The sequence below is a fragment of the Lynx rufus genome, unplaced genomic scaffold (genome assembly GCF_022079265.1).
Source record: "Lynx rufus isolate CCGP_SWC_20201006 ecotype Redwood Valley unplaced genomic scaffold, mLynRuf1.p SCAF_3, whole genome shotgun sequence".
Taxonomy (NCBI): domain Eukaryota; kingdom Metazoa; phylum Chordata; class Mammalia; order Carnivora; family Felidae; genus Lynx; species Lynx rufus.
Genome location: NW_025814845.1, coordinates 185,342,087 through 185,354,386, shown reverse-complemented (window position 1 = coordinate 185,354,386; position 12,300 = coordinate 185,342,087). Strand labels below are relative to the sequence as shown.

The 12,300-nt window shown below is 40.9% G+C and overlaps 1 protein-coding gene across 2 annotated transcripts in view; it reads right to left on the bottom strand.

Annotated features, from left to right (window-relative positions):
* FAT1 (FAT atypical cadherin 1) overlaps nucleotides 1-12,300 on the bottom strand; it is a 117,470-nt gene that overhangs the window by 32,959 nt on the left and 72,211 nt on the right. For both annotated transcript variants that reach the window (XM_047091661.1, XM_047091662.1), the window contains exons 6-8: nucleotides 10,297-10,436; nucleotides 5,113-5,388; nucleotides 4,749-4,959 (exon numbers count right to left, since the gene is read on the bottom strand). In XM_047091661.1, the coding sequence (XP_046947617.1) occupies nucleotides 4,749-4,959; nucleotides 5,113-5,388; nucleotides 10,297-10,436 (627 nt within the window). The remainder of the gene's footprint in view (nucleotides 1-4,748; nucleotides 4,960-5,112; nucleotides 5,389-10,296; nucleotides 10,437-12,300) is intronic.

Here is a 12,300-nt window from a genome sequence, read left to right as displayed (position 1 = left end):
TATCCCCCTCACGGAACTGAGTTTATTTTCCCCAAATGAACTATCCCACTTCCCCAAAACAAACCTGACTTGCCACTTAACTGTTTTTTAAGTTCTGTTTTCGTCTAGGTTTGCAACCGCATGTGGCCCTTCACAGGCCAGAATCACTTAGTGTGATTTAGAAACGGGGGATTGGGGGCGCCTGGGTGGCGCAGTCGGTTAAGCGTCCGACTTCAGCCAGGTCACGATCTCGCGGTCCGGGAGTTCGAGCCCTGCGTCGGGCTCTGGGCTGATGGCTCAGAGCCTGGAGCCTGTTTCCGATTCTGTGTCTCCCTCTCTCTCTGCCCCTCCCCCGTTCATGCTCTGTCTCTCTCTATCCCAAAAATAAATAAATGTTGAAAAAAAAAAATTTAAAAAGAAACGGGGGATTGACCAAGCACTCCTTTCTCCACATCATTACTAGTAAACACTTCCCCGACAGCCTTCATTTCCTTCCTTTAATACTTTTTCCCAAAATCCATAATATAATTTTTTCTGAGGCCAGACCGGGTCTGGTTTTCATTAAGCCTGCCCAGTTCCACGTCTCGGCCCCACGGCCATGAGGAATAGTCTACAACAGGGCAGAGGCCAGGCTCTCTTCTCTACAAGCCCCAAGTTCCAAGCTGAACCCTTGTCCATGAATGGGTGAGCCGTGAAGCCTTTGCCACGCCTCACAGACCCTAACTTCTGCCTGTCTGAATGTATGAGTCAACAATCCCAGATTCTCTCATTGTGCTTTAGTCAGTCACCCCAACTGCAGGGACCTTTCTTACCCTACCTGGGCGCCACCCAGGCCTTCCAATACTGACTGTTTGCCTGGACTAATATGGAGACCGAGAAAACCTTTGTACAGTGGTCTGCATCCCCACCCCTTGGGCTTTCCCTAAGTCTGTACTAACGAAGGAGCCGACCTACCATATTTTATATTCAATCCTCTCTTTGGCATTTCTCTTATTTTGTGTAGTGAAATCTTAAAGCTTCAAACATGCAAGGCCCAACATGGAGGAATGAATAGATTTTCTCTGCAGCGAAACAAGCTGGTGGTATTAGAACACTCTACTTTCCACACAATGCGCTCCCTACCCTCCCAGCCTTGCTGTCTCTTCACGCCTCATCCCTGTGAGAACATTCTCATCTCAGGATGACTGTATTTGGTGGGTTCTTTGTACATTCTCATCTCAGGATGACTGTATTTGGTGGGTTCTTTCTAGAACAGTCTTCCCCAGCTATTATCATTGCTTCTCCATCCATCCATCCATCCATCCATCCATCCATCCATCCATCCAGGTTTTACCCAAATGCCCTTCTGCTTAGAGAATGTGGTGAAGCCTTCCTTTACCTCCCTAATCAGAATGGCTGTTTTATTCTCTTATCCTGTTTTTTCTTTATAACACATATTGCAACCTTCTTATCCGTTCTTCCACTAGAATGTAAGCCCAATTTAAGCATGGCTTGTTTTATATATTCTTTTACCACCTGTGCCTAAAAAGAATACCTGACACACAGAGACATATCCTATGTCCTATGTAAATATTTGATGAATGACACAACTTCTATGCATGGATGGAAAGATAAATTAAATACCAAATGGGTGGACCAGAAGCCTGAAAAATATTAATACATTCGTCAAAGCACTGTATTTATATTTTTCTGCAGTTTACTTCTATCACTACCAATAACTACGTGTTGGATTAAGCACTACATTCTGAAGTACATTTTGACAAAAGCAACACATACTAAATGGAAATTTCTGATAAAAATTTTTATCAGTATATAGGGGCACCTGGGTGGCTCAGTTGGTAGAGCGTCCAGCTTTGGCTCAGGTCATGATCTCACGGTTAGGGAGTTCGAGCCCCACGTCAGGCTCTGTGCTGACAGCTCAGAGCCTGGAGCCTGCTTCGGATTCTGTGTCTCCCTCTCTCTCTGTTCCTCCCCCATTCACGCTTTCTCGAAAATAAATAAACATTAAAAAAATTTTTTTTAATCAGTATATAAAATTCAGAAACATTACTACCAGATGTATCTTAATAGGAAGGTTAAACAGGAACCCAGCTAGCCAGTTAACAGTGGGTTTCCGACATACATATACAGTATGGAAGGAATCATCAGATCTGCAGATGGGAAAGCAACATACTTATGTGGAAAAACACTGCAGGGCAGCTGAGTGGCTTAAACATGCCCGTCTGATCCACTAAGGGGTACAATTCATCAAATGCAGAAATACACGCATGTTATTTGTCAAGAAATTAATAGGGCAGTGGTGGAACTCTTTACTAGGTTGGGGGCTTAAGTCATTCGCTTTAGCTGGAGATATTGGTGATTTCCGTGTAGCCCTAGATTGTTGTGTTTGAAGTAGGCAATTATCTGGACAAACATGTGAATTTGGGCACATTAGCTATGACTGTATTACACACATACACCCCAAAAGAAATGTCAGAGAGCTATGCACAGAAATCTTTCTTCCTATGGTGGACACGCTGTGGACCCTCAGTAAAGTGCTGACTGCCCAACAGGATGGCAGCCTCAAGTGTGAAACATACAGTTGCAATTGCACTTCTATTTAACCTAAGTTTGAGGAAGAAAATCAATTCTAGTCAATAAGGATATTTACAGAGTATCTTCTATTTCCAGGCATTATGACAGTTTGGAAGTTATAATAATCTACTTTAAAAAAAGAAACAAACACACACACACACACACACACCACACGGTCCAGAATAGGGCGCTGATGTCTCTGAACACGTTAAGTCAGTTGTTACTGAAAATATCCTTTAATTAATTCCTTTTTCCCTGAAGACTCCTAATGAGACCAAACTTTTTGCTCAATGAATTGCTGCTAATTAAACATGCAGTGTTACAGCCTGAATTTGTAACTAGTTTTCTGAACTTTATTAAATGTAACCTAACAAATGAGAAGGTGAATATGAGTAACTTAAATGAAAGGTGTTATGACCACTTTACATTTCCACCTATTCCAACAGATTCACACACACTCTTCTGCATTTTAACAGTGGCTGCTGCCTACAATTTTTGAGCACACTTTTTATATTACCAAATCTATAAAAATTATCTTCTAAGAAGTTCAAATGCTACACTGAAATAGGCCCTTGGTATTATCTACTGTTTGAGTGGAGATACAGTTCATTCTTGGAATACCAAATTACTAATCCCATCAGTCATCGCAAGCATTTAAAGAATGCACAAGCCTTTAGTGAGGCACCAAGAATCGTACTTTAACCACCCAGTTGTTGAAAATTATGTGAAAGCTAAGGGGAAAGTTGAACATTTTCTCCTACACAAACCCAGGCGGTTTGTCTGTGAGAAAATTATTTTACTGAAGTGCGCAGGCATGCACAAAGGGAATGCACTGTTTTTTTAACAACGAAATTTCTGACCCCGTGGAAAAACCTTCATCTTTGTTCAAGGCACTCACTACATTTTTAACCTTGAACTACGAGCAACACATAAGATCTTATTTGTAAGTAATGGACTATATTTGGTTATTTTCAGGGAAACAAATGAAGCTTTGAAAATACTAAGAAGTAAAAATAGTTTAACCACATAAAACACATTTTTTTAAAAATTATTCTCCATGTACCCAGCTTTTGATTATATGACCTATAGTTAATTCATACCTCTACACCAATACCAATGTCTAGGAAATGCACAATTTCTAAATATGCAGAGGAACAGACTTATAAAAGAGTGAGAAGAATGAAAGAGACTATATTCTTTGTACTAACAATGACCTTGAGAAACATGGAAAAAATGGAAGCTGCCTTCTTGATACTTAATCCCTTACTCATTGTATTTGGCAGGAGGGAAAGTTCCAAAGCAAGATGAATTCTGACAGTACAAAACATATGCCCTAAAGCAGATCCCTGTGTCAATCAGGGGCTTTCCTTTGCCATGAACATACATTTGTGGAGCAGTGATAGCCTCTACCTATCAAGTTCCTAGCGCGGCACCCATGGAATGAATAAATGAAAGACCAAATAGCATCATAAAAGAGAACAGAGAACAAAATATTTCACTTTGGTACAACTATTTCTGGGTGATCCTCCTTGTGTCCACCAGCAAGACCCTGGATCTCTTGCCCTGCCACACCTAGAAGAAAGGTCCACACCAACAGTTCAGTTGGCCTTCCTTGCCCAATTCCAGCAGGCTCCTTGGGCTTTTCAACGTTTCCAGTCCAAATCGCCACCCTGGGCCCTATTGCAACAACCTAATTCCATGAAGGAAACTCAACTGTAAAAGGTGGATGACAGGGGCAGAAAAACTAACCCTGGAAGGGGTAAGCAGAGGCAGGACACCAGCACTCTTGTCGTGGAATTTCCTGCTCTGCCCAAGAGAAAATACTCCCTGGCTAAAAGTTAAATTACTAAGGCCAGTGGTTTCCTAACAATGTTTCAGAGTTAACAAGTCTTATGGAGGAAAATGTTGTATGGTTACAACATTGTGGAAATAAGGAACTGGACCGGTTTTCTTCACTGCAAGACTTCTCAGAGCCTTGAATCATGCTAAGAATGTGAATCTCTTTACTGGAATGTAGGAGTCTCACGAGTCTCACCTTGCTTTCTAAAGAGGCTTCTTTCTCCTAATATGTAAAATGGTAGCTGAAGATCAATTTAAGCCATTTTTACAGTGACACACAGAAACGTTTCTACATGTGAAATTTTGGAAAAGAAATGTACTTTTTAAAGTTAACATACTGAGGGCTCCAAAATTACCTGATTCGATCGAGTACAGCACTTCAGCGTTCTTCCCTTTGTCCTTGTCCAGAGCTGTAACCTGCAACACTACTGAGCCAATAGCTGCAGATTCATAAACCCTCCCTTCATAGGAGGAACTTGTGAACCAGGGGGCATGGTCATTGGTGTCACTGACATTGACAATAATCCGTGCAAAGTTGCGCTTCACAGGAACATCTTGATCCCGTACCTGAAAGATTCAATACATTATCATTCCTGTGTATGTGTGTGTGTGTGTGTGTGGGGGGGGGGGGGTTCCCTATATGGGATTAAAAATCACTCTTAAACACAGGAGACCTTTCAGAAACCAATTACTGGCCAAAGGATGAGAAGAAAGCCGTACCATGACGGTAAGAACATGTTGGTGGATGGCTTCATGATCAAGTGTTTCAGAAGTATAGAGAGAGCCTGTCGCAGGATCAAGACGAAATTTCTTGAGACTCAATGGATCAATGCTGCTCTGCAGTGTATAGATGAGCTTGTTTTTTTCATCCTTATCCACAGCACTGATTTGTAGAATTTCTGTTTCTGGCACTGTGTCTTCAGGAATAACAACTTCATATTTTGATGTAGAAAATTGAGGACGATGGTCATTTGTATCTATTACTTTGATGAATACCTATAATGACCAAAAAGACCCATTATAATATGCCTAATTATAATATTTTAATATTTATAGAATCAAGGGGAAAAATCAGGTGCACAATGGGGAAAAAAACGGATTTAGCAAAATGAAATACAAAATTGGGAAATAAAAACAAAAACCTAGAATAAAAAAAAAATCCTTAAAATTTTTCATTGCTTCTTACCTGTATGAGCAAGATAATGAACACCTCTCTAAATTCTTGAGAGTAACTTTGGAGGGCATATGTAACACCTTTCACACACTTCTTTCTGACTGAATACTTAATTTCTCTTAGGTCACCACTAGAGAGATATTTCTAGAGTACTCATGGAAGAGTAACCAAGAATTTACTTGAGCAGGATTTACAGAAGGCTAATTTCTTGTATCAGATTTGAATCTGCAACCACCACACTAATGAGGAGAGTACGATACTGGATGATTATGTGTTGATCTATTTATTTTTTAGATGATTCCTAGTATTTAAATTTCTCATTCTAATCTTTAGGACTCCAAATTGCTATTGATAAATTAGAAATGTACTTTAAAATCTTCATTACATTTTTGTGACCGTAAAACTTACATATAAATAGGAAACACACTCATTTCCTAAAAAAAATTTAAGGACACTGAAAAGATACACTCTCTTAAATATGTCAGCACAGGGGCACCTAGGTGGTCCAGTCTGTTATATATCTGACTCTTGACTTCAGCTTGGGTCATGATCTCACGGTCATGGGATCGAGCCCTGTGGGCTCTGCAGTGGGCATGGGACCTGCTTGGGATTCTCTCTCCCTCTTTCTCTGCCCCTGCCCCACTTATACTCTCGCACTCTTTCTCTTAAAAAAAAAAAAAGTCATCCTAGAATAAAAACCTTAGAGGGAAAAAAAGCCAATATTAAAAAAACTTAGTCCTAAGCTGAATTAAAAATATTTTTTTTTACTTTAACAGTAAGAGGATTACTTTTCAGATTGAAAAGATGTGTGTGGATAAGGCATAGTGCAAATCAGTACCAATTATAATAAGATGGTTTAGTTATGACCAAGATCTGAGCTTCATTAGCCTGTATAAAGAGGTTCACTAGTCCAAATGGCACAGTAGGACAAAGTCCCGGGAATGCAGAGGTTTCTATTAAGCACACTGGTGCAGGCATGTGAACTAGAGGTCTTTCCATGGAAACTACACCAGTGCTCTCATAAAACCCTACAACATCACTGATGGACTTGTAACATTAAACTTTATATACTTAAGATATGCATTCACTAAACCACAGATTTTATGTGAAAGTTATGTAAACATTGAAAATTACAGACCATTTTTCAAAGGTCAGTGATGATCCAGAAGAGATGGTTATAATTTCTCTAAGTTAAACCATTATATATTCATTTCCACTATAAATTTATGTATTATTTTTCTAACGAAGTTAGTGTTGGGCAGAGGTGCTTTACTTCTGCTCTAAAGTCAATTAATCACAACTAAATAGAACAGCTAAAGTAACAACCTTTTTTTTAAAAATTTTTTTTAATGTTTATTTACTTTTGAGAGAAAAACAGAGACAGAGTACAAGGGGGGCGGGGCAGAGAGAGAGAGAGAGATAGAGACAGAATCTGAAGCAGGTTCCAGGCTCCAAGCTGTCGGCACAGAGCCTGACGCAGGGCTTGAACCCAGGAACTGTGAGATCATGACCTGAGCCGGAGTCGGACGCTTAACCAACTGAGCCACCCAGGTGCCCCAGTAACAACCATTTTTGATACAGCAACTCCACTGAAACATGGCCGCAGGGCCCTTATACACTCGGCACTCACCTACACAACACTGGGGGGCAAATATATGTGCAACAGCCTCTGCCCTGGGTAGCTTTCAACCTCTGCGTGAAATGTCTTATGCATACGAAGCCACATATTATCAGGTAAGTTATCAAGTAACTTTTTAGGAGTCCAGAGATGGTGTGGGACATTTTAAGGAGGAGGTAAGCCTTGGCTTGCGTAGATGATCAATGTATACTGGGATTGGGGGGGAACGCCTTGGTCAGACGTGAAGGCAAGTAATAGCATCACACATCTTGGCTTCTGGAGACTGGAGAGAAGGACATCGAACTAAGAGATGGTAAAGGAGAAGGGAGAAGGGAGGATCCAGTATGCAGAGCCTTGAGAACAAAAACTCCCGTGTGCTTTGAACTATTTGTTGGGAGGAAATTCACCTTTACCTCCTCTTCTCAACTGGCAGACTATTCTAGCAGAGCAAGATGAATCGCAGGGATGGAGAATGGGGACAGGGAGGTGACTCAGGTGTCAAGTGGGGAAAAGAGTCCAAACCAGTGCTGATACGCAATAGCGAGTGCTCTGTGGGCGCACAAGGGCAACTGGTTCCAGGGGCTTCAAGCACAAGCACCCCGTGTGCTACCTCACTCACCCCTCAGAAGTGCCTATGAGGACAAAATCATGATGCCCAGTTTCCAGGTAAGAAAAGGGAAACAACAAAGGGTTTTAGCCACTTGCTAATGGATAGGGTTAAGAGATTCAACCAAATGACCTGCGCATAATGTTGACCGATGCTTGAAAGAAACCGTAAGAAAACATGAAAGCAAAGCTGTTTTGAAGAAAAGAAAAAGCCTTAACTGGATTTCGTAAATTACCTCGAGACACCAGATAAAGCAAAGTGACTTGAATCAATACCCATCAGCATCCGAAGCAGAAAATGGCAGGACAGGAAAGCATGGAGCGGTGCTGTTTCCAGAAGGTACTGGGGGTTACACTGTGACCCGCCCCCCCCCACCACCCACCTCTGCTAATGATGCACTCACTATGACTTAACCCCACATCTCCAAATCTCCCCCAAATCCCCAAATCTCCGATTTGCCCTTGGCTATTGACCTCAATGCAGCAAAACTCACCCTGTTGGTTCCGGACTTTTACCTACAAACCTGAATCTACTGGGCTGTGTTTCTGGTACCTTATCAACCTGGTTCTGATCTCGGTGATGCTCTTCAGATGGTATCTGCTGCTGTGTTCTCACTCACACTCCTATCTCCCTGTCATCTGCCCCACATGGAAATGTAAACCTAATTACTGACCGTCCCCTCTGTCTCACACTTTAACAGGTCAGCGTGGGCTCTGTAACCACTAATATTCTGACTACCTTTCCCCGCCAGCAATTCCATTAGAATATTACCAAGACCCCCTGAAAATGACTCAAAATAACTTACAGAAGTATAAATGAAAGACTGAAACTGAAGACATTCTGCATACCTCAAAACACTAGAATCTATTTGCCAGGATCTATGCGATATTTCAATCAACCTGCACCACATTTCACACTAAGCTTTTGACTGTCCTAGCTAACACTACAATTATTGGGGGAGGAGCCCTCTGCTAATTACTCACCTATGTAGTAAGTGGTAAATCCTACAGGTAAACAGAGCATCTTCATTAATGAGAACGCCTGGCACAGAGAGCCATTTAGTTCCTTTTGCTAGATTTCTGGCTAGTTGATTATTTGAGCTGGTCCACATAAAGTTATACTCTTTGAGCCTTTCAAAATTTATCCTGTTAAATTTATTACAATTCTTGATATTTTTATTCTCATGTTCATGCTCTGAAGCCTAACTTCTATAATGGGAACAGTTACTGACAAAAATGAAATTTTAATACTGTGCTAAAACGTTTACATGACAATCTCAAAATGACCCCAAAGCATGGTACATACGTCAGTTGCAAATACACTAAAAACCACAAGCATTTAGAGAAATGAATAAGGCCTTTTCATAACTGGCTCTAAATTATCTACTCACTTATTAGTTGAAAAGACATCTCAGACTTTTAGTCTTCAATCCTACGAGATGATTTGACAGATGATCTGTCTCATATCAGATTTAAATTAGTATAATTTAAGATAAAAAAAAAAAAAAATTGGCTGGGGAGCCTGGGTGGCTCAGTTGGTTAAGCTCCAACTTTAGCTCAGGTCACGGATCTCAGAGTTTGTGACTTTGAGCCCTGCATTGGGCTCTATCCTGACAGCTCGGAGCCTGGAGCCTCCTTCAGATTCCGTGTCTCCCTCTCTCTCTGCCCCTCCCCTGCTCACACGTGTGCATGCCCTTTTTCCCCTCTCAAAAATAAACATTAAAAAAATAATAAAGATAAAAAACTGGAATTCAGGAGCATTTTATTCAGTATTTAATTTCTTCCTCTTTCAGAGTACAGCAGATTATATGTAAATCTTAGCTTCTACAATCCTAAGGTAAGCTCCAAAGGTGCAGGATTTTGTTTCCTAGTATTTAGCTTCGAGAAGAAACCTGCCATATAACGAGTGTTTAACAAATTCTCTAACAGTCCACAAAGAGAATCAAAGAGAATATAGACTTAATTTATAGGATTTTTGCCATTTCAATTTGAATTCCCAGTAATCTGACCATCTCTTAATCATCAGATAGGAACAAATAAAGATGTTAAGTGAATTATGACAACAATTTTACCATTTTATACAGCCCTAAAGTAGCCAAGGTGGGGGAATTGAGAAAAGGGATTTAAGACATAATCAATCACTTTAATGAGCCTTAATGAAAATGACTCGGAGAATTCATCCTCAATAGTTATAGATTTTATATTAATATTGTTCAAAATCAGCAAAAAAAATGAAAGATTTTGATAATTAAAAGGGGGCTTTTTAAGTCTTCTTGCAAAATTTCCAAAACTGGGTAATTACATGCCAAACCTAAACTGAGATGTGCAGTTAATTTTCTTTCCCTAAATACAAAGCCTTGGTGTGCATATGTGGAAACTGTAACAACACAGTAACTCTGTGAGCCTCCGAGGGCAGAATCAACTGCCCATACCGCGCCTGGGCCCCGGACATCACAAGGTCATACTAATCTTCCTCTGACAAACGCATCCTTACTAAGTCACCTACCTGTGTAAGTATGGCGGTGGTTCCGTCTGTGGCTTCGACTGTGAGGTTATAGTTTGATTTCTGTTCTGCATCAAGAGGTTTGGCAACAACGATCGTTCCGGTGCCCTTGTCAACATCAAAGTGACTGTCATAGTTGCCACCTAGGTTAAATTAGGACATACAGAAAAGTAACAACAGGTAGGTCATAGGATGAAATTCTGTCATTTATTTTGTGGCTTTCTACTTGTGAATGACAGGGGGGGAAAAAAACCAAAACACTTCTGATATGGATCAAGGTGATTCCAAGGAGCTTTCATTTTGAAAGACAAGAAAAGATGGGCCAACTAGAAAGACAATGCTTACTAATGCAAAGTTGAGCTCTAATTTCAAGGGAAGCTAGTAACTGAGAGGAAAGCAACTCTGAAAACAGAAAAACGTTGCTGATATTGCCAATGAATTACTTTCGATTTGCTCCTTCAGGGGTTCTGAATAGGTCTTTAATTTATATACCTCAGTAGCTATATAAAGCATCACTTACTAACCAAAATCGGCTATTTAAACGTTTAATTACACACACAAAAATTATGACACTTGAACGAACTGCCCTAATAGATTAACTACTCAAAACAAATGTTAACTCTGGAAAAAATAATGGCAGTTAATGTCAATTAGTCCTGGCTCTTACATACTTGAAAAGAAACTTTCCCCATTGTTGCCAAACACAAAGCGTAAGGAAGCAAAAGTTTCTGTGCTACGAGCATTATCCAAATGCATTCCCAATTATATCCTAGATAAAACTCTCTTTTCAAATCCACTGCACTTGAGATACTTTTATCAGTGAAGCGAAATGGAATGAAAATAAAGACTTGACGTCATGATGATGTTCTATTACAAAACGCACCAGAAAGCAAAACGAAACACACAGAAAAGCCACAATCTTCAGCTAAACCTAAAACTAAGGATGATCTGGAGATGTATCAGAAGTCAGCATGTCTGCAGCTGGGATGGGTGACCATGCGCACACCATGGAAACAGAGGGCAATGAGAGAGTCACTGGACACGAAACAAAGCTTTAAAAGCTGACGCTTTGATCTTAGATCTCATAATCTGAGGCAAATTATGTGATCTCAGCAGATACCTTCTGCTGTACAGTTCAGGTCACAAGTCACCTGCAAGATGTGAAACGCTTCTCTAGCAAGTGTGTCGCCTGGCACGGCCAAACAGAAGCAAGCGAGCGTGGGAGGCAAGCACAGAACAAGGAGGAGCAGTCAATCAAACCAGTTCCAAGCGCAGTCAGTGTTACACGGGGAAGTTACACACGGCACAGCCGCAGCCTACTCGTCTGCAAGTGTGACAGGAGTTAACAGACAGCACACACACTATTTTGACCGCAGTCAGTTACAAAAATAATCCTTTTCTTTAAAACTAAAGTAACGGCTGGGGGGCCCGGGTGGCTGGGGCGGCGAAGTGTCCGGCTCTTGGGTTTTCAGCTCAGTCATGACCTCACGGCTCGGGAGCTCGAGCCCCACGTTGGGCTTTGCGCGTAACGGTGTGGAGCCTGCGTGGGATTCTCTCTCTCCCTGTCTGCCCTCCCCCTGCTGCTGGTTCTCTCTCTCAGAATCAATAAATAAACTTAAAAAAAAAAATAAAGGGGCGTCTGGGTGGCTCAGTCGGTTAAGCAGCCGACTTCGGCTCAGGTCATGATCTCGCGGTCCGTGAGTTCGAGCCCCGCATCGGGCTCTGTGCTCACAGCTCAGAGCCTGGAGCCTGTTTCAGATTCTGTGTCTCCCTCTCTCTGACCCTCCCCTGTTCATGCTTTGTCTCTCTCTGTCTCAAAACTAAATAAACGTTAAAAAAAAAAAAAATTTTTTTTAAATAAATAAATAAATAAATAAATAAATAAATAAATAAATAAATAACGGTTTCATAGGTGTTGATGACATCAACAATTTCATACAATGACCCAAACTGGGAAAACAGCTTAACAGTCTAGTGTGGAAAATTAAAGAGGTAAAAATCCTGTAC